The sequence below is a fragment of the Phocoena phocoena genome, chromosome 11 (assembly GCF_963924675.1).
Source record: "Phocoena phocoena chromosome 11, mPhoPho1.1, whole genome shotgun sequence".
Taxonomy (NCBI): domain Eukaryota; kingdom Metazoa; phylum Chordata; class Mammalia; order Artiodactyla; family Phocoenidae; genus Phocoena; species Phocoena phocoena.
Genome location: NC_089229.1, coordinates 31811552 through 31834977, shown reverse-complemented (window position 1 = coordinate 31834977; position 23426 = coordinate 31811552). Strand labels below are relative to the sequence as shown.

Here is a 23426-nt window from a genome sequence, read left to right as displayed (position 1 = left end):
ACACGCAGGCTCAGCGGCCATGGCTCACAGGCCCAGCCCCTCTGCGGCATGTGGGATCCTTCTGGACCGGGCCATGAACCTGTGTCCCCTGTATCGGCAGGCGGACTCTCAACCACTGCGCCACCAGGGAAGCCCTCTAATCCATTTTGAGTTTATTTTTGTGTATGGTGTTAGGGAGTGTTCTAATTTCACTCTTTTACATGTAGCTGTCCAGTTTTCCCAGCACTACTTATTGAAGAGGCTGTCTTTTCTCCATTGTATATTCTTGCATCCTTTTTCATAGATTAGTTGACCCTAGGTGCGTGGATTTATCTCTGGGCTTTCTGTCCTGTTCCATTGATCTATATTTCTGTTTTTGTGCCATAACCATATTGTCTTGATTACTGTAGCTTTGTAGTATAGTCAGAAGTCAGGGAGTCTGATTCCTTCAGCTCTGTTTTTTTCCCTCAGGACTGCTGTGGCTATTCAGGGTCTTTTGTGTCTCCATATAAATTTTAAGATTTTTTGTTCTAGTTCTGTAAAAACTGCCATTGGTAATTTGATAGGGATTGCATTGAATCTGTAGATTGCTTTGGATAGTATAGTCATTTCACAATATTGATTCTTCCAATCCAAGAACATAGTATATCTCTCCATCTGTTGGTATCATCTTTAATTTCTTTCATCAGTGTCTTATAGTCTTCTGTATACGAGTCTTTTGTCTCCCTAGGTAGGTTTATTCCTAGGTGTTGTATTCTTTTTGTTGCAATGGTGTATGGGATTGTTTCCTTAATTTCTCTTTCAGATTTTTCATCATTAGTGTATCAGAATACAAGAGATTTCTGTGCATTAATTTTGTGTCCTGCAACTTTACCAAATTCATTGATTAGCTCTAGTAGTTTTCTGGTGGCATCTTTAGGATTCTCTATGTATAGTATCATGTCATCTGCAAACAGTGACAGTTTTACTTCTTCTTTTCTAATTTGTATTCCTTTTATTTCTTTTCTTCTCTGATTGCCGTGGCTAGGACTTCCAAAACTATGTTGAATATAGTGGTGAGAGGGGACATCCTTGTCTTGTTCCTGGTCTTGCAGGAAATGCTTTCAGGTTTTCACCATTCAGAATGATGTTTGCTGTGGGTTTGTCGTATATGGCCTTCATGATGTTGAGGTAGGTTCCCTCTGTGCCCACTTTCTGGAGAGTTTTTATCATAAATGGGGTGTTGAATTTTGTCAAATGCTTTTTCTACATCTATTGAGATGATCATATAGTTTTCTTCAATTTGTTAATATGGTGTATCACATTGATTGATTTGCGTATATTGAAGAATCCTTGCATCCCTGGGATATATCCCACTTGATCATGGTGTGTGATCCTTTTAATGTGTTGTTGGATTTTGTTTGCTAGTATTTTGTTGAAGGTTTTTGCATTTATATTCATCAGTGATATTGGCCTGTAATTTTCTTTTTTTGTAGTATCTTTGGTTTTTGGTATCAGGGTGATGGTGGCCTCATAGAATGAGTTTGGCAGTGTTCTTTCCTCTGCAATTTTTTGGAAGAGTTTGAGAAGGTTGGGTGTTAGCTCTTCTCTAAATGTTTGATAGAATTCACCTATGAAGCCCTCTGGTCCTGGACTTCTGTTTGTTGGAAGATTTTTAATCACAATTTCAATTTTATTACTTGTGATTGGTCTGTTCATATTTTCTATTTCTTCCTGGTTCAGTCTTGGAAGGTTATACCTTTCTATGAATTTGTCCATTTCTTCCAGGTTGTCCATTTTGTTGGCATAGAGTTGCTTGTAGTCGTCTCGTAGGATGCTTTGTATTTCTGTGGTGTCTGTTGTAACTTCTCCTTTTTCATGTCTAATTTTATTGATTTGAGTCCTCTCCCTCTTTTTCTTTTTTTTGCGCTATGCGGGCCTCTCACTCTTGTGGCCTCTCCCATTGCGGAGCACAGGCTCCGGACGCCCAGGCTCAGTGGCCATGGCTCACGGGCCCAGCCGCTCCGCGGCATGTGGGATCTTCTCGGACTGGGGCACAAACCCGCATCCCCTGCATCGGCAGGTGGACTCTCAACCAGTGCACCACCAGGGAAACCCTCCCTCTTTTTCTTGATGAGTCTGGCTAATGGTTTATCAATTTTGTTTATCTTCTCAAAGAACCAGATTTAGCTTTATTGATCTTTGCTATTGTTTTCTTTGTTTCTATTTCATTTATTTCTGCTCTGGTCTTTATGATTTCTTTCCTTCTGCTAAGTTTGGATTTTGTTTGTTCTTCTTTCTCTGCTTCCTTTAAGTGTAAGGTTAGATTGTTTACTTGAGATTTTTCTTGTTTCTTGAGGTAGGCTTGCATTGCTATAAACTTCCCTCTTAGAACTGCTTTTGCTGCATCCCGTAGTTTTTGGGTCATCCTGTTTTCATTGTCATTCGACTCTAGTTATTTTTTGATTTCCTCTTTGATTTCTTCAGTGATCTCCTGGTTATTTAGTAACGTATTGTTTGGCCTCCATGTGTTTGTGTTTTTTACATTTTTTTCCCTGTAATTCATTTCTAATCTCATAACGCTGTCGTGAGAAAACATGCTTGATATGATTTCAATTTTCTTAAATTTACTGAGGCTTGATTTGTGAACCAAGATGTGATCTATCCTGGAGAATGTTCCATGCACACTTGAGAAGAATGTGTAATCTGCTGCTTTTGGATGGAATGTCCTATAAATATCAATTAAATCTGTCTGATCTGTTGTGTCATTTAAAGCTTGTGTTTCCTTATTAATTTTGTTTGGATGATCTGTCCATTGGTGAAGTGAGGTGTTAAAGTCCCCCTCTATTACTGTGTTACTGTCGATTTCCTCTTTTATAGCTGTTAGCAGTTGCCTTATGTATTGAGGTGCTCCTATGTTGGGTGCATGTATATTTCTAATTGTTATATCTTCTTCTTGGATTCGTCCCTTGATCATTATGTGGTGTCCTTCCTTGTCTCTTGTAACATTCTTCATTTTAAAGTATTTTGTCTGATATGAGTATTGCTCCTCCAGCTTTCTTTGGATTTCCATTGAATATCTTTTTCCATCCCCTCACTTTTAGTCTGTATGTGTCCCTAGGTCTGAAGTGGGTCTCTTGTAGATGGCATATATATGGGTCTTGTTTTTGTATCCATTCAGCAGGCCTGTGTCTTTGGTTGGAGCATTTAATCCATTCACATTTAAGATAATTATCGATATGTGTTTTCCTATTACCATTTTCTTAATTTTGGGGGGTTTGTTTTTGTTGGTCCTTTTCTTCTCTTGTGTTTCCCACTTAGAGAAGTTCCTTTAGCATTTGTTGTAGAGCTGGTTTGGTGGTGCTGAGTTCTCTTAGCCATTGCTTGTCTGTAAAGCTTTTGATTTCTCCATGGAATCTGAATGAGAGCCTTGCTGGGTAGAGTAATCTTGGTTGTAGGTTTTTCTCTTTCATCACTTTAAGTATATTATGCCACTCACTTCTGGCTTGTAGAGTTTCTGCTCAGAAATCAGTTCTTAAACTTATGGGAGTTCCCTTATATGTTATTTGTTGTTTTTCCCTTCCTGCTTTCAGTAATTTTTCTTTGTCTTTAATTTTTGCCAATTTGATTAATATGTGTCTCGTCTTGTGTCTCCTTGTGTTTATCCTGTATGGGACTCTGCGCTTCCTGGACTTGGGTGGCTATTTTCTTTCCCATGTTAGGGAATTTTTCGACTGTAATCTCTTCAAATATTTTCTCGGGTCCCTTCTCTCTCTCTTCTCCTTCTGGCACCCCTATAATGCGAATGTTGTTGAGTTTAATGTTGTCCCAGAGGTCTCTTAGGCTGTCTTCATTTCTTTTCATTCCTTTTTCTTTATTCTGCTCCACAGCAGTGAATTCCACCATTCTGTCTTCCAGGTCACTTATCCGTACTTCTGCCTCAGTTATTCTGCTATTGATTCCTTCTAGTGTAGTTTTCATTTCAGTTATTGTATTGTTCATCTCTGTTTGCTTGTTCTTTAATTCTTCTAGGTCTTTGTTATACACTTCTTGCATCTTCTCGATCTTTGCCTCCATTCTTTTTCCGAGGTCCTGGATCATCTTCACTATCATTATTCTGAATTCTTTTTCTGGAAGGTTGCCTATCTCCACTTCATGTAGTTGTTTTTCTGTGGTTTTATCTTGTTCCTTCATCTGGTACATAGCCCTTTGCCTTTTCATTTTGTCTATCTTTCTGTGAATGTGGTTTTTGTTCCACAGGCTGTAGGATTGTAGTTTTTCTTGCTTCTGGTGGATGAGGCTGTCTCAGAGGCTTTGCAAGTTTCCTGATGGGAGAGACTGGTGATGGGTAGAGTTCAGTAAAACTTTAATCTGCTTCTCTACTGATGGGTGGTGCTGGGTTTCCTCCCTGTTGGTTGTTTGGCCTGAGGCCACCCAACGCTGGAGCCTACTCAGCTCTTTGGTGGGGTAATGGCGGTAATGAAGGTCTCCCACCAAGGGGTACTTCCCAGAACTTGTGCTGCCAATGTCCTTGTCCTCACGGTGAGCCACAGCCTCACCCTGCCTCTGCAGGAGACCCTCCAGCACTAGCAGATAGGTCTGGTTCAGTCTCCTGTGGGGTCACTCCTCTTTCCCGTGTCCCAGTGCACACACTACTTTGTGTGTGCCCTCCAAGAGTAGAGTCTCTTGTTTCCCCCAGTCCTGTCGGAGTCCTGCAGTCAAATCCCACTAGCCTTCAAAGTCTGATGCTCTAGGAATTCCTCTCCCGTTGCTGGATCCCCAGGTTGGGAAGCCTGACGTGGGGCTTAGAACCTTCTCTCCAGTGGGTGGACTTCTGTGGTATAAGTATTCTCCAGTTTGTGAGTCACCTACCCAGCAGTTATTGGATTTGATTTTATTGTGATCGCGCCCCCCCCCCCACTGTCTCATTGGCTTCTCATTTGTCTTTGGATATGGGGTATCTTTTTTGGTGACTTCCAGTGTCTTCCTGTTGGTGATTGTTCAGCAGTTAGTTGTGATTCCAGTGCTCTCACAAGAGGGGGTGAGAGCACATCCTTCTACTCTGCCATCTTGAACTGATCTCTGCATAACCGTCATTTTTAAATGAGAAATTCAGTCCCAAGTGATTAACCTAAAGCTATATAAGTAATTTACATCTATTTTATAGAGTTAATTTTACTGTGACTTTTAATAAATAATTCTAGCTTTAAAATGTAAAATTCTTCAAGAATACCGTGATAATCTGTGGTATTTATTGTAAAACAATAATGTTTTTAAATATAGCCGGGGATAAGATTGACCCTTTATAAACACTACTAAGAATATGCAAGTTATAGGTAAATGGTACAAAAGAACTCTAAATATAAAAATTCACAATTAAAAAATGGTTTTATCAATTTTTTGTCATTAAATCGAAACAAAATTTTTGAAATAAAGGCAAATACTGAAATATTTAATGTAATTAAAGAGTGAAGTGTAAGTGTATAAGTGTTCATAATATTTAATTTTTTCGGTGTTGTTCCCTCTCAAGTTGGATGATTATTAGAACAATCCCTAATCTTTAGAATAAATTCAAACATTATATTTAGAGATATTTAGCATATTTCTTACCTCTGTTTTGGTGATGTAGACAATGTTTTTTTGTTCTGCTTTTTTTTTTCTTAAATAGTGTATTAAAAAAGTTATCCTGGGTTTGTCTGTCTATGGTGATACTCACTCATGCCTTAAAAACACTCCATAGAAATTGGGATTGGGAGTCTGAATATACGCTGTTTATGTCAGCCTTGAAGGTAAAGTATTATTCAGAATATGTCATCAATTATTTCTTATAGCCATCCCTGATACAGTGTTTTAACTTTACTTTTAACTAGGCAGTTAACTGTCAATGTTAAGTACTTCACCACAAAATTAATAAAAAGAATTTTTTCTTTGTATAATATATACCATAACTAGTGCCCTGACTAGTGCTTAGGTGTATGTCTAGAGCATATGTGAATAATTGCACAAATGCTATACCGTTGTTAGACACTCAAATGATAAAATGTTTAAATATGAATGCTTTTGTTTCATTGGTTCTTAAGGTGTACCTTTTTATTTATTTATACCTCTCAACATCTCTGAAATCAGAATAAATCTTACAGTAAAAGGCATTTTACAATTAATTAGTGACCTTTTTTCTTTCTTAATGGTACCTAAAATAATGGTGAGCCTTATAATTGATGGCATCTTAGATTGAATGAAGTAAAATACATGGCAAAAAATGGTGCCCTTCCATATGGAGAATAACCAATGGTTATAATACTGTAGGAAAGATAGGAACTGACAGAAAGGAGTGATACTGCATTTTTATAGAATGGACAGCATAAATGAGAATAAGTCACAAAATTTGTTTTCTGCAAAAGTTATAAGCAGTGATTTTTTTTCAGATGCTCCCTCTCTTCAAATCTCTAAATTCTTAACTTCCTTTTGGCTGTTTCTGTGCTCGCCAGGGTTCCCATTACCATAATAGACTACATAAATAGCTTTATGTCGAGCCTCAAAATAAGTCATCAGTGCAGTGTTTAAACATATTCACTTGTTCAAATTCTGTCTTTCCCAAAAGAACATAAATAATAGAGCAGAAGTTTTCAAACAGTTCTATGTTTTGATGAAATAAAAGTTTTAGTAAAATTTTAATATGTAAAGTAGATAAACTGTGGTTTTAGTATTTTAATGTTGAAAGGGAGGAGAGGGTAAACTTCGTGAAGCAGTGTTCTTTTGACTTCTTCCTTATCTCCATGGAACACTCCATTCCTAATAATATACCAAACAGATATCCATGTTAATTGGAGTTGTATGTATACAGACACAGACACATATATATACACATTTTTTTTCTGGAAGAAATCGGAATGATTATTTTCCAGTTTTATTGAGATATAATTGACATATAACTTTGTCTTTAAGGTGTACAATATAATGATTATATGCATGTGTGTGTGTGTGTGTGTGTGTGTGTGTGTGTGTATGTGTATAAAATGACTACGAGAATAAGTTAACATCCGTCACCTCATATAGTTACAGTATTGTTAACTATAGTCACCATGCTGTACATTACATCCTCAGACCTTACTTATCTTAAAGCTAGAAGTTTGTACCTTTTTACCCACTTCATCTGTTCATGGACATTTCTATGGAGTACTCCATTCCTAATAGTATACCAAACAAAGTCTGTGTTAATTAGACTCATTTTTTTAAATTTAACTAATTTCTATCTGTACTTCCATATTTAAGGTAAATAAAAATAATGCCAAATTATGGAATAATGTGGGTCATGCTCTGGAAAATGAAAAGAACTTTGAGAGAGCTTTGAAATACTTCTTACAGGCTACCCATGTTCAGCCAGGTAAGCATTATTAACTAATAAAGCTATTGTGGTAGTTTATTTTCTTTTTAAAAACATGATTATATTTGTGGCAAATAGGTAGAGTTTATTTTCAAGCTTTATTCCAACTGACTGGAATGGTACAGTGTTTGGTGCTGGCTTATTCCTGAATTGGATTATATGTTAGGGCTATTTATATCAGACATTTAAGGAGTCTTTTTTAAATAGAGTTGTTGGGTGGCATTGATGAGCAATTTTAGTGAAGGGATAGATGCAAAAGCTTGATAGTGAGTTTAAGAGAGTGGGAGAAGAATAATTGGAGACAGTTGATATTAAAAACTCTTTTAAAGGGTGTTGATAAGAAATGTTGGTGCTGAGTATGGGGTCAAGAGAGGATAGTAGGATGAATTTTTGTTTTGTTTTTTGGGAATTTGGGGGGTTTTGTTTTAAGGTGAGAGAAACAAAGCATGTGTGTGACTAATCCATTGAAGCTGGGAAAAATAATAATTCAAGGTGGGGAACCGAAGTACTGGGTCAATGTCCTTGAACAGATGAGAATAGATAAATAGGATCTAGTGCTCAGGGTGAGGATTTCATTCAGTCAACTGAACCAATAGTTAACCTGTGGTAACAGGGAAAGCAGAGTGTAGAGACATGATATAGGCAGGTGAATAATAGATGAATAGCTTCTGGAAGTTGTCCTTTGTTTGCTTCTGTTTTCTCAGTGAAACAGAAAGTAAAATCAATAGTAGAGTGTGGGGAATGGAGAGGAAGTGCTGGAAATCTAAGACCAGGAGAGGGTCTGAAGTAATCATCTAGGACATAGCTTCACGAACTTTAATGTACCTGTAAATCACCTGGAGATCATATGGTTCATGTTCTGATATACAGAGATTTAGAGTAGGGCTTGAATTTCTGCATTTCTAGTAAGTTCCTAGGTGATACTTAGTCCATGAATCACGTGTTGAGAAACAAAGATCTAGGAAAATGTATACAGTAGGAAAATATGGTATGACTGTCAAGCAGCTCTAACACCCTACTTGAGCTTAGCAATACTTAATTACAATTAAACCAGTTGATGTGGTTAAAAGTTTTCTCCCACTACTTTATAAGTGCAGTGGTACAGCCATGGAGAATTTGGTTAAACAGGATTAGAATTTTGTCAGATGTGTATTACTAAGCAAAGGGATAAGGGAATATTGAGACACAACCTAAGCTGGTTATGAAGGGATGTGAGAGAGGATGAAAGATGAGGAAAAGGTGATCAGATCAGTTGTTTATAGATCTGAAAAATTGTTGGTGTCTGAGTAAGGTCTAGCTAGAGCATTTTTAGTTTTCAGTGTTCCAGGATATGTACCAAACGTGGCCACCACCTACCGAGTACAATCATTACTTTCCATTCAGTATGATGACCAAAAAGTACTTCCCCACACACACATTTCTAAATATACTCGGAGGGGTGGGGAGTGGTGGGCAGTGCCCCCTGTATTTCGACTAGATATGACTGTGGCCATTGAACTGACTAGTTAAAGGAGAATGGAGGTGAAAATTATTGGAAGAAAGGATATCAAGGCAACTATTGGAAGATACATCTATATAGATTTTGAAATTACTAAGAATTTTGACAACTGTATGATGTTGGAAAGAACAACAAGGAGCCAGGAGCTATATATGAGATCGGTGACTGCAATAAGGAAGGGTAGTGGATAATAGAGTTTAATGATCTGAAATTCAGAGTTGAGTGATTTTAAGGAATTACAGTGGTCTGGAAGTGGTAAGGATCAAGGAGGACACCTAACTCCAGGCCCAGTGTTGCAAGAGATAAGAAAAAGACCACAGTCACCACTTGGAAAAGCTGCCAGTGTCCCCAAAGCAAAGCCAAATTCCTGTTAGAGAATGTTGTAGAAATATGTAACTGATGGTCTAGCTATGTTTCCAATTTTATCTCTCCTGGCTCTTCATGTAGTTTAATTTTTCTTGAAATCTCGGATACATGTCATGAGCTTCCTCACCTCTTTGCATTTTTTCGTGTTCTTTCTTGAGCCTAGAATTCCTCCCTTCTCCTTTCCTTCCCATCCACCTTCTACCACACCCTACCGATCTTTTGCAACCCATCTCACATGGCTTCTTTTCTAAACAAAACAAAAAAACCCTCCTATCTTTCCAGTTAGAAGCAAATATTTCTCCTCTTTAAGACTCCTTACAACTTTTGTATCTTTTCTGTGATATTTGTTATTTAAATATTCATTTAAAATATCTATGTATTCAAACTGAGGAGTTTCCTAGGGGCAGCATGAACATCTGATTCATCTTCATAGGCCCTGCGTCATCTAGCATAGTCTTAACACACAGTCAGTGGTCACTAACTATGGCAGTTTCAATTCATTGCTTTCTGAAGCCTTCTGGGAGTTTTTTTTTTTTTTTTTTTGCTCTATGCGGGCCTCTCACTGCTGTGGCCTCTCCCGCCGCGGAGCACAGGCTCCGGATGCGCAGGCTCAGCAGCCACGGCCCACGGGCCCAGCCACCCCGCGGCATGCAGGATCCTCCCGGACCGGGGCACGAACCCGTGTCCCCTGCATCGGCAGGCGGACTCCCAACCACTGCGCCACCAGGGAAGCCCCATTCTGGGAGTTTTTAAAAAGAGAAACAACGTCATCTTTATGTCAGACACACAGGGACCTGGAGACTTAGAAGGTGATATTTAGGCCCCTTCAGCCCTATCTTTCCCATTTCTAAGTTGGGACAGTAATTTCTATCTCATTGTATTGTCAGGACAAAATGAAATCGTGTTGGTGGGTGGGTGTGATTGTGGATGTTTGGTTTAAAATCATTTTTCTTCTCGTTGTCAGTTGTCACTTTTGGCTGTTTTTAAGATACTTACTTGGGGCTTCGCTGGTGGCGCAGTGGTTGAGAGTCCACCTGCTGATGCAGGGGACACGGGTTCGTGCCCCAGTCCGGGAAGATCCCACATGCCGCGGAGCGGCTGGGCCCGTGAGCCATGGCCGCTGAGCCTGCGTATCCAGAGCCTGTGCTCCGCAACGGGAGAGGCCACGACAGTGAGAGGCCAGCGTACCGCAAAAAAAAAAAAAAAAAGATACTTACTTGAACCTATCTGCTTTAGTTAGTATGACTTACCTACCATACTCTCAAAATTGCAGTCTCTAATAAACAGTGGGCTAGGAAAACAGGCAAATCATTTTATTACAATTTATTATGAAAAAGTACATAGTCTTGGGAAAATTGAATTTGTTATTCAGAGACTTCTTGGCTCATTCTGTGTTTTTCAGCTGTGTTCTTCATAGATAGATTTGACAGCTAAAACGACATGTAGGGAAGGAAATCAAGAGTCTTTTTTGTCCCTGTTAGATATACTGGTGGAGATAGAACTATAAGTCTGGCGATAAGGGGAATGGTCAGGACTAGAGATAAAAATGTGAAGTAACAAGCATATAGATGGTATTTAAAATCCTAGAACAGTATAGGATCACAGAGAGCAGAGATTCTTAACATTTAAAGTAGCTTAAAAAAAAAAAAAGACATTCAGTCTGAAGGCTTTTTTTGCTTAGCCAGAATAAGAATATAAACTATACAATGGTCGCTGACCAGGTAACATGAATGACATGTTAGACAAACAGTTGATTACAGTCTTTTCTTTGTTTTGGGTTACAAGTTTTTTTTGTTTGTTTTATTTTTATTTATTATTATTTTTTTTACATCTTTATTGGAGTATAATTGCTTTACAATGGTGTGTTAGTTTCTGCTTTATAACAAAGTGAATCAGTTATACATATACATATGTTCCCATATCTCTTCCCTCTTGCGTCTCCCTCCCTCCTACCCTCCCTATCCCACCCCTCCAGGTGGTCACAAAGCACCGAGCTGATCTCCCTGTGCTATGCGGCTGCTTCCCACTAGCTATCTACCTTATGTTTGGTAGTGTATATATGTCCATGCCTCTCTCTCGCTTTGTCACAGCTTACCCTTCCCCCTCCCCATATCCTCAAGTCCATTCTCTCGTAGGTCTGTGTCTTTATTCCTGTCTTACCCCTAGGTTCTTCATGACATTTTTTTTTCTTAAATTCCATATATATGTGTTAGCATACGGTATTTGTCTTTCTCTTTCTGACTTGCTTCACTCTGTATGACAGACTCTAGGTCTATCCACCTCATTACAAATAGTTCAATTTCATTTCTTTTTATGGCTGAGTAATATTCCATTGTATATACGTGCCACATCTTCTTCATCCATTCATCCGACAATGGGCACTTAGGTTGTTTCCATCTCTGGGCTATTGTAAATAGAGCTGCAGTGAACATTGTGGTACATGACTCTTTTTGAATTATGGTTTTCTTAGGGTATATGCCCAGTAGTGGGATTGCTGGGTCATATGGTAGTTCTATTTGTAGTTTTTTAAGGAACCTCCATACTGTTCTCCACAGTGGCTGTATCAATTTACATTCCCACCAACAGTGCAAGAGGGTTCCCTTTTCTCCACACCCTCTCCAGCATTTATTGTTTCTAGATTTTTTGATGATGGCCATTGTGACTGGTGTGAGATGATATCTCATTGTAGTTTTGATTTGCATTTCTCTAATGATTAATGAAGTTGAGCATTCTTTCATGTGTTTGTTGGCAGTCTGTATATCTTCTTTGGAGAAATGTCTATTTAGGTCTTCTGCCCATTTTTGGATTGGGTTGTTTGTTTTTTTGTTATTGAGCTGCATGAGCTGCTTGTAAATTTTGGAAATTAATCCTTTGTCAGTTGCTTCATTTGCAAATATTTTCTCCCATTCTGAGGGTTATCTTTTGGTCTTGTTTATGGTTTCCTTTGCTGTGCAAAAGCTTTGAAGTTTCATTAGGTCCCATTTGTTTATTTTTGTTTTTATTTCCATTTCTCTGGGAGGTGGGTCAAAAAGGATCTTGCTGTGATCTATGTCATAGAGTGTTCTTCCTATGTTTTCCTCTAAGAGTTTGATAGTTTCTGGCCTTACATTTAAGTCTTTAATCCATTTTGAGCTTATTTTTGTGTATGGTGTTAGGGAGTGATCTAGTCTCATACTTTTACATGTACCTGTCCAGTTTTCCCAGCACCACTTATTGAAGAGGCTGTCCTTTCTCCACTGTACATTCCTGCCTCCTTTATCAAGGTTACAAGTTTTTTTTAAAAATCAATTCACAAGATAAAATTTTTGCAAATTGAATTACAGTTTCCGTAAACACCTTTGTAAGACGAGGGTAGGTTTTTCTCGAGAAACACCAGATTTCTCCAAGGTTAATTTTTGCCTTAAAATCAATGATTTCATTTTTATCTAACTTCAAATCTTTGAAACGAAAATAATCATGGATTTCTAGTTCAACTTTGATGCCATCAAGGTAGAAATGATTTTTAGAGTTTTCAGGAGTTTCCAGACATTTATAAATATATTTTTTTAAATAAGTTGACAAATTTGTGAGTAGGAAATAACTGGAAAGCAAATATGCCTGGGCCATCAGTGTGACAATACTTAACTTCACTGTTGGTGGCTGAAGAATTATTAGGCACAGAGTTGCCTGATATTTGCCAGTCCTCGTTTACATTGAATTAAAGACAGACTGCTAGATTCAGGCTGCTGTTGGTTTGGATAGCGCACTCATAATAGCAAGATTGTTTTTTGAAATTCTGTAGCTTTTTAGTCATTCTAATGTAATTGATTTTTATATCTTGCTGGCTTTCTTACCTTTTTTTTTTCAAATATAGATTTACCTTACCAGTAATGCTGTTTCCTCCTAGAATCTTAAACTTTGTAACTTATTTTAAAAATTGCTTAAAAATTGTTTCATTTTATTAGCTGTGTTGTGTAGGTTTTTTTGATGCTAAATGCTATCTGATTGCCATCTTTGTTCTTTGAGAAAGTAAGGGTGCCTTACTCTAGTGTCTGTGGTCTTCACTGATGAGAGTATCTCCTTGCCATAGTTCTAAGAACCTGATTAGTAGATAGTAATTTGCCTTGTCTTTCATCCTAATGGATAGCCTCTTCTAAGGTTGGTTGGGGCTCTTTTCAGTAACATTTTAAATACTTACCTGACATAATTTCACTTTTATTTACTTAAACTTTCAGTTTGTTCTTTTCTTAGATTAAATTTTTACTGTATAAATAATTTTTTCAGGTTCTATATACCCTTAGTTTTTTCTGGGTAACTTTCTGATCTCTATAGTAAATGGTATAGATTTATCTGATGTTTAAAAAAAAAGAGCTTAGATAAACAAGGTCCTATTGTATATAGCACAGGGAACTATATTCGATATCCTGTGATAAACCATAATGGAAAAGAATAGGAAAAAGAATGTATATATGTATAACTGAGTCACTTTGCTGTACAGCAGTAATTAACACAATGCTGTAATTCAACTATACTTCAATAAAAAAGTTTTTTTTTTTAACAGCTGTATAAGAGCAAAAACTCTATATACTCTTGGTAATGTAATGTATTTCAACCTTGGATCTACATCAGAATTGCCTCTGAAACTTTTTAAAAACATTTTTGCAATCCTATTCCTGAAGATTCTGTTTTGATCGAGCTGGGTAGGGTAAGGTATCTGAATTTTTCAAAGCTACACAAGTATTCTGAATTGCAGCCAGTATTGGGAAGCCTTTTTTCCTCTTCTTTTCTTTTTTTTTTTTTGGCTTGACCGCCTCCTGAGACCCCATGAGATTCAGCAATATGTCTAAAAACAAGAAATCAACCTCTTTCCCCCAATCCTGTCCCCTAGTTCTCTAACTAAACCCATATGGCATCTAACAGTTTTTGTACAGTGCACACAATTGCCAACCTGAAACATAATTTAGCAAGATCTTAGGACTGTTACTCTCCTCCTAGAGGAATGCCTAAAATATATATGCTTGGCCCCTATGTGTCCTGGGAGTTGCAGGCAGAGAACTATTCCACAACTGCAAAATCATCATTGGTGTCACAGGCAAGTAGTAATCATAATTTGAAACCTTGTCATGTCTGTTAGAGATTCATGTTGAGTAAAATTTGTCTAATTTAAGATCTCCCTTCTTTCTATCTTTATTCCAAAGCTTTGAAATATTTACTGGGAAGTATATCTTAAAACTAGTGTGCAATGAACCCTCATATCTTTTTTATTTAAATTTTATATTTTTCTATCCCTGAATAAATTTGCTGAGGATTCGATATTAAGACAACCTTTTTAAAAGTTTTAATTAAATTATATGGGAATGTATCATCATTTAAGAGATCTGGGCTGCTGCATCTTAAGTAATATTATAGAATCCAGATAACTTGCACTCCAACCACATTCACAAAAATTTTTAAAAACAAAGTCACAAAGTTTTTTTCACAGGCTCTTTGCCCCTATGCCACCATGGATTCATTTTTGTTATTTATAATACTTGAAATAATTCTAGTAATCATGGTGATCCTTTTCACTTGTAAATCCTTTTTGCTTTTGAGTGAATTCCAAAGCTATGAGATTAAGGAAATAAGAGTAAGCCTTAGTATAGGATAGTAAAATATAGTGGGGAAAAAAAGATGTAAATTTAATCATTACCTTTATTTCTCCCCTCTCATATCTTAACCCTTCCAGGAGCCATTCAAATAGTTTTTTCATGTCATATGTGTATTTTCTGTTCTTATGGTACTTTATTTAATAATTTTCTAGTGTGGCCTTGCTCATAAGTTATAATAAATTGTGTTAGAAGAGCTTTAAGGAGGAAGCAGGACCTATTGCCTCCTTTTGCATTCTTTTGCTTTAGTGTGTTTGTTTCTAGAAACATGTCTTCTTAGTAGTTTACATTGAATGCTATTTAGTGTATTTGCCAACAAATGATTTTTTTTTAATTTTAGATGATATTGGTGCCCACATGAATGTAGGAAGAACTTATAAAAATTTAAATAGAACCAAAGCAGCTGAAGAATCTTATATGACAGCTAAGTCGCTGATGCCTCAAGTAAGTAGTCATAAATTATTTCTATTGTGTCATGTCTGCTAGATGTCCATATTGAATAGAATTATCCAAATGGAAAATCTTTATCTATTCTTCAATTTGTTGATATTAAAAGTAAGTTGTCCAGTGAACCATCTATTACTGTAAGTGTTATAAAAGATTACATTCACTTTCATAGCTCACTTAATAAAAATTTATAGTCTGTGAAAACCAAATTATGATATTATGAATTTTAGATATTTTTGATTACAAGTTATTTATGAGTTAAGTGACTTTAAATGAAAAGAATTTTATTTATGTGCAGTAAGCACTAAATTCAACATTACTCCTATCAAGAAATAAATGAAGAAAACAAAGTGATAAAATGAGTGGATACATCTCTGTTGCTGTCCTGTGCCCATCATTTGCTATAATGTCACAAGTACAAGATTTCTTGGATATCCACAATACAAAGTCAAAGTTAGAAAACCTGATACTGCCCTTGGCCAGCTAGCTGTGTGTAATCTGCAAAGATAGTTTACCCTGGGCTACAGTTTTCTCAATTGTAGTTTATATTAATACTGTATTAATAACAGTAGTAATATTGAAATGATTTGACAGTTTGCTAAATGTTTTAAAAATAGAGTTGGACCACATGATACATTAAGAATTATTTCAGTCCTAAGATCCTAAAGTTAAATTCTGTTCAATAAAGATTTTTATCAGATATAATTTATTATGTTCATTGAGAATTTGGGTTCATATATATTATATATAATAACCTTTACTTAACCTGAATAATCAGTTAATTAGAGAATTTTATTTCCTAACTCCACCAAACAAGTGAGGGTTTACTATAGCTCTGAAGTAAAATTAACTACCCTGTTATCACAACCAGTAAATATTTTGCTGACAACATGAAAGCTGACATAGTGTAACAAATACAGTAGACTGAGAGAAAAGATCCAAGTTCTATTCCTGGTCTGACTCAAACATACTAAGGGACCTTAGCCTCTAGAAGTTCTGATTTCTATGACTTCATAAAATAATACATATATAAAAATCTAACAGTTATCTGTTGAGCTGGCATGAATGAAAAAATACAACCTTCATTGCTACTAAACATTAATTATTTTACTTACATTTTGTGGATACTGCAGATTATTTCACATTTTTTATGTATTATTTTAGTATTGCAGTGTATCTTTTTATGTTCTATGTAAATTTTAAATAAAACACTAGGACTGCTTACTTCAGATTTTATTTGGTACTGAAATGTCAAATTATAAACCCCCCTTTTTTTTAACAGATTATTCCTGGTAAAAAATATGCAGCCAGAATTGCACCTAACCACTTAAATGTTTACATTAATCTGGCCAACCTGATACGAGCAAATGAGTCCCGACTGGAAGAAGCAGATCAGCTGTACCGACAAGCAATAAGCATGAGACCCGACTTCAAGCAGGCTTACATTAGCAGGTGTTGTAGTTCGCTTTAGGCTTTCACTATAGAAGATTAAAGCTGCACCTGCATATACTTTTAAGCTATTTTGACTAATTTGGCTTTTTTTTCTTCTAGTAAATCCTAGTTAGCAACCAAGAGCATAGAAATTACAGCCTGTTTTAGACTAACAAATTTAATTGATTTCATTTTAAATTGACAAGGAAGTCCATAACTCATAATAGCAGACTTAGGTTTATTTATACAAAAGGAAGGGTAAGAAAAGCTCCTCTTTAATTTCATTTGCTTCTCATCACAAATTCACTTTTATTTAAAACAGCTGAAATTTACCTTTTATAATTCATAATTATTACAAAATAATTAAGTTATTTTTACAAGAAGTTATTCTTAATTATTATAGAATAATTAAGAAATCATTATATATAAAATTAATTAAGAAATAATTATATAATATCAAACTCTCAAGAGCTTTCTTAAATTAATACTGAGAATTGACTGGTTATTGTTACTACAAAGAAACTTTTTAGTTGCCAGTAAAAAAATTTTTGTAATACATATTAGAAGTTGATATATTTTCTCATGTAAGTCTTATCATTTGTATTGTACCTGAGGAAAATTTTATGTTGAATTTTGTTTTGCAGCGTGCTCCAGAAACTTAATTATAATTTGTCACATTGTTTATATGGGGAAAATGCATTCAGAATTTAAGTTTTTGAAATAAAATCCATTCATAGCTGGAAGCTGTCTTTGTTCAGCCTTATCTAGTACTTGGTGAAATTCACTAAGTTTACTGGGGTTGTTTCTATAAATAAAACCTGTCATATGTTAATTTATAAAGAATTAATAATCTCTGCATTTAAAAAAATCACATTTTGGGGCTTCCCTGGTGGCGCAGTGGTTGAGAGTCCGCCTGCCGATGCAGGGGACACGGGTTCGTGCCCTGGTCCGGGAAGATCCCACATGCTGCGGAGCTGCTGCACCCGTGAGCCATGGCCGCTGAGCCTGCGCTTCCGGAGCCTGTGCTCCGCGACGGGAGAGGCCACAACAGTGAGAGGCCCGTGTCACGCAAAAAAAAAAAAAAAAAAAAAAATCACATTTTGGACACTTATTCTAGAAATTGGGAATATTAGTAGTTTATTTGATTTCATGCCTATGCTAATACTTCAAGAAAGAGTAGTATTAAAATAAAAGTAACTCATTTCAGTACTTAAACTGATTTGCACGTATGTAAAAATGACTTTTTTAAGCTCTGTAACAGAAAATGTAACCATATTAGAATGATTTCTAAAATGATTTTCAAACTATGATCATTAGTTTCAGATGTGTTCCTCAAAAGTATCTACAGGTGGCACTATTGCCCTTCCATCCTACCAGATCGGCTTTTTAAATTCCTTTTCTTTTTAATGAATGGTCATTTTATAAGAATACCTCGAAGAAAACTAAATAATTTTAAGGGGTAAACAATTCCTAATGTTCTTCTTTTTGTATAGTGAGACATTGCTAACAGATTTGAATACTGGAATTTCCCCATCACTACTGTATTTATATTCCTTCTTCAAATGCTGTTACTTGATCTGACAAATTAATCTCCCACTCTAGTTGCTATCATTTTTCTGATGTAGACTAGTCTGCTGTTTTTCAAGATATATTCAAAGAATATATTTTCTCTGTTACCCTTTCTTTGATACCTCCTGACATCTTACTCTCTAGCGTCAGGCATGCTTTTTCCTTCTTTAAACATATTTGAAAATGTATCAAGCCAAATTTGCTAAACTAATGTGTTCAGGTTTAAGGACAGTTTGTTATTTTTAAAAGAAAATTTTAAAAACCTAAGTTAAAAGAAAAGCTGTGAATATGTGGAAAAGCTTAAAACTTGTGAAAAATAGTATCTATAAACTGACACGGTAATGTAAGTAAAGCTTGTGTTTGATTTTTCCACAGAGGAGAATTGCTTTTAAAAATGAATAAACCTGTCAAAGCAAAAGAAGCATATCTTAAAGCACTAGAGCTGGACAAAAACAATGCAGATCTTTGGTACAACTTGGCGATTGTTCATATTGAACTTAAAGAACCAAATGAAGCCCTAAAAAACTTTAATCATGCTTTAGAACTAAATCCAAAGCATAAGCTAGCATTATTCAATTCTGCTATATTAATGCAAGAATCAGGTATGTTTTTTCAAAATATTTCTATATTTAAACATATTCTAGTTTGAAATATAATAAAACCTAATCTTACCCCCAGCAAACATTTTATGAATGGATGGTTTATATCAAAACTGCATAAATAATTTATAAGAAGAATATTTAAAATACTTGCAGTAAACTTTTCAAATAATAGCCTTAACATATATGACAATACTAATTGTTAGTTCTTCTGGTATATGTTAAAACTGATTTTTCAGACAGTCTATTAAGCAATACCATATTTATCTATTTTGTCATTTTATTCTTGGAAATATATCTTATGTATAAATATCATACTATTCAAATAATCTGAATTTGTAAAAATTTTTAGGTAATTATTTCTAGGGAGCCAGGAGCATTATATGTTTTAGACAAAATAGTATATTCTATTTTCTCTTGATTTATAAGTCCAAATACTTTTGATATCATTTTGTATCATTTTACTGTTTTCTGAGACGTTATTATAATTTCCTATATTTTCTATAAATTTAGCAAAACTAAATTATTCATCACGATAAATCAGGATCTTTGATATATTTTAGTATGGCTTCAGAAGGCAATATATATAATTTATAGTCTTAATTTTTATGTTTGGAAAAATCTCTATATTAATTGTTAGATACTTTTATAAAACTTTTGCAAAAAATGTAAGAATCATATTTTATAGCTAAAGAGGGCCTTTGAGTTTGTTTTTGCCAGTCATCTGTTTTGTAGATTAGAGAGTCGGGACCAAACAGATGTAATAACTACCCTAACTTTATATGGCTAGGTTAGTAACTAGTCCAAGACAAGAACTTAAGCCTACTGATTTATTTCACATTTTCTTTATTTATCATATTGTCACATAAAAGAATAGAGGAAGATCTTTATGTCTGTTATTCAAAAAAGCTATGTTTAGGAAACTAATGTTTTTGTAAAGTTAGCTAACCTTAGTAATCATGAAAGGTGCCCATTATCTGACACAAGATTGCACCCTGGGGTGTGTAGTTTTAGAAATTGAATTCTTTTGTATTTATTTGCAATAGAAATTATCTCAATAAAATATTTGTTTCCTAAAACCTGATTTATGTGTAGTGAGACATTGGACATAGGCTTTATATATAATGGTGTATTTTTACCTTTGAAAAGTACTAAAAAATTTTAAATAACATACAGAAAATATCTGATTTAATAAGACTAGAACATTTTGTTTATCCAGTCATAGTTACTATTTACTGAGCATTTTTTATATATCTCATGTAATTATTAGAAAATTCAGTAGGTTAACCCAGACAAGTTAATAATTTGTTTAGTGCATAAAGTCATAACATTAACAGAATCAAGATTGAACATCTGTTTTTGTTGGCAAATCCCATGCCTCTTCCTCTTAATTCTCTATTCTTCGTCTACTCCCAGTTAGAATCTAAACTATCAGGAGATATTTCATCCCTTTTGTTTGTTTTTTTGTTTGTTTGTTTTCATGTTTTTTTTTAATTTATTTTTTATACAGCAGGTTCTTATTAGTTATCTATTTTATACATGTCAATCCCCATCTCCCAATTCATCCCACAACCACCAACCCCCAACTTACCCCCCTTGGTGTCCATACATTTTTCTCTACATCTCTGTCTCTATTTCTGCCTTGCAAACCGGTTCATCTGTACCATTTTTCTAGATTCCACATATATGTGTTAATATACGATATTTGTTTTTCTCTTTCTGACTTACTTCACTCTGTATCAGTCTCTAGGTCCATCCACATCTCTACAAATGACCCAATTTAATTCCTTTTTATGGCTGAGTAATATTCCATTGTATATATGGGCCACATCTTCTTTATCCATTTGCCGGTTGATGGACATTTAGGTTGCTTCCATGACCTGGCTATTGTAAATAGTGGTACAGTGAACATTGGGGCACATGTGTCTTTTTGAATTATGGTTTTCTCTGGGTAAATGCCCAGTAGTGGGATTGGTGGGTCACATGGTAATTCTATTTTTAGTTTTTGAAGGAACCTCCATACTGTTCTCCATAGTGGCTGTATCAATTTACGTTCCCACCAACAGTGCAAGAGGCTTCCCTTTTCTGCACACCCTCTCCAGCATTTGTTGTTTGTAGATTTTCTGATGATGCCCATTCTAACCGGTGTGAGATGATACCTCATTGTAGTTTTGATTTGCATTTCTCTAATAATTTGTGATGTTGAGCAGCTTTTCATGTGCCTCTTGGCCATCTGTATGTCTTCTTTGGAGAGATATCTATTTAGGTCTTCTGCCCATTTTTTGATTGGGTTTTTTTTTTTAATATTGAGCTGCATGAGCTGTTTATATATTTTGGAGATTAATCCTTTATCTGTTGATTCATTGGCAAATATTTTCTCCCATTCTGAGGGTTGTCTTTTCATTTTGTATATAGTTTCCTTTGCTGTGTAAAAGCTTTTAAGTTTCAATAGGTCCCATCTGTTTATTTTTGGTTTTATTTCCATTAGTCTAGGAGGTGGGTCAAAAAAGATCTTGCTGTGATTTATGTCAAAGAGTGTTCTTCCTATGTTTTCCTCTAAGAGTTTTATCATGTCCGGTCTTACATTTAGGTCTCTAATCCATTTTGAGTTTATTCTTGTGTATGGTGTTAGGGAGTGTTCTAATTTCATTCTTTTATGTGTAGCTGTCCAGTTTTCCCAGCACCACTTATTGAAGAGACTGTCTTTTCGCCCTTGTATATCCTTGCCTCCTTTGTCGTAGATTAGTTGACCATATATGTGTGGGTTTACCTCTCAGCTTTCTATCCTGTTCCACTGATCTATATTTCTGTTTTTGTGACAGTACCATATTGTCTTGATTACTGTGGCTTTGTAATATAGTCTGAAGTCAGGGAGTCTGATTCCTCCAGCTCCGTTTTTTTCCCTCAAGATTGCTTTGGCTCCCCTTTTAGTTTTTGAGGCACTTTTACTGTTTTAAAGGAAAGGAAATGAGCTACCATTTCAGTGCTTCATACACATCTTTCCTATGAAAACTTTGAGATTTTTTCTTTCTGCTTTTTAGTTTAGGCACAGCATTTAATTGTTTTGATGCTCTCTTTTTGTAATCTAGATAAATATTTGCAAGTGGCTTTGTTCCTCAGACTTATTCATTTGCTCATAATATAATTTTTTTTCTTTTTAAATTCTTAGGTGAGGTTAAACTCAGACCTGAAGCTAGAAAACGACTTCTAAGCTATGTAAATGAGGAGCCACTAGATGCTAATGGTTATTTCAATCTGGGAATGCTTGCCATGGATGACAAAAAGGACACTGAAGCAGAGATGTGGATGAAGAAAGCCATAAAATTACAAGCCGATTTCAGAAGTGCTCTGTTTAATCTGGCTCTCCTGTATTCTCAGACTGCAAAGGAATTAATGGCTTTGCCAATCTTGGAAGAGTTACTCAGATACTATCCTGATCACATCAAAGGTCTCATTTTAAAAGGAGACATTCTGATGAATCAAAAGAAAGATATACTTGGAGCAAAAAAATGTTTTGAAAAGATTTTGGAGATGGATCCAAGCAATGTGCAAGGAAAACACAATCTTTGTGTTGTTTATTTTGAAGAGAAGGACTTACTAAAAGCTGAAAGATGCCTGGTTGAAACATTGGCATTAGCACCACATGAAGAATATATTCAACGCCATTTGAATATAGTCAGGGATAAAATTTCTTCATCTAGTTTTGTAGAACAGCCAGTATTCCCAGCTGGTAAGACTTCAGGTATAGAAGGAGACAAAATTCCAACTGAAAATGAAAAAGAAATCAAAAGTAAACCCAGACCCATACAGATAATAAAAACAAGTGATAATAAAAGTCAGTCAAAATCCAACAAACAATTAGGAAAAAATACAGACAAAGAAACCCCCCACAAAACAACAAAAGAAATCAAAGAAATTGAGAAGAAAAGAATTGCTGCTTTAAAAAGACTAGAGGAGATTGAACGTATTTTAAATGGTGAATAGCATTACCCTTTATCACGTGACAGTGGTTTCAAAGAACTTCAGTCTATATCACGTGATTACTTATACTGAGAGCTTTGAAAAATAGCAAGGATACTAACAGTCTATCATAAGCTGCCTCTACGTAGGATCAAAATAAGATTTTCATTAAAGACCCTTTCATTACCCCAGGGTATGTATTATATATGACAGTAGTTATTAGAGTTTTGGTGACTATAGCAGAAATTACAGGTGGCAAATTTGTATCTTTTCTTATAGAAGGAAGATTCTTTCAGCAGAATAACATTGATTACCCTCAGTTAAAAATAATCTGAGGCCTGAATGGTAATCCCATGGGGGCAAATCCAACATGTGCTGGTTTATTCTGTGAATTCATATTTATTAGTTAACTTCATTTTTCCTTTAACTATTGGAATTTGACTATGGATTTGAAAACACTTACTGAACACATTCTTTTTCTTCAGTAACCTTCTATTTCCAAGGGACTTTGCACTACAAAAGAATGCTGGCTGGCTTTCTTTATGTTGTATTCTTTTTTTGATTTTTAGAAGGAACACCAGATTAAACAT

General features: G+C 35.4%; 1 protein-coding gene across 2 annotated transcripts in view; it reads left to right on the top strand.

Annotated features, from left to right (window-relative positions):
- Positions 1-22860, top strand: part of TMTC3 (transmembrane O-mannosyltransferase targeting cadherins 3) — a 48582-nt gene extending 25722 nt beyond the window's left edge. For both annotated transcript variants that reach the window (XM_065887290.1, XM_065887289.1), the window contains 6 exons: positions 5627-5747; positions 7231-7342; positions 15171-15274; positions 16560-16729; positions 18653-18879; positions 22046-22860. In XM_065887290.1, coding sequence (XP_065743362.1) covers positions 5627-5747; positions 7231-7342; positions 15171-15274; positions 16560-16729; positions 18653-18879; positions 22046-22860 — 1549 coding nt within the window. The remainder of the gene's footprint in view (positions 1-5626; positions 5748-7230; positions 7343-15170; positions 15275-16559; positions 16730-18652; positions 18880-22045) is intronic.
- The last annotated feature ends 566 nt before the right edge of the window (positions 22861-23426 follow it).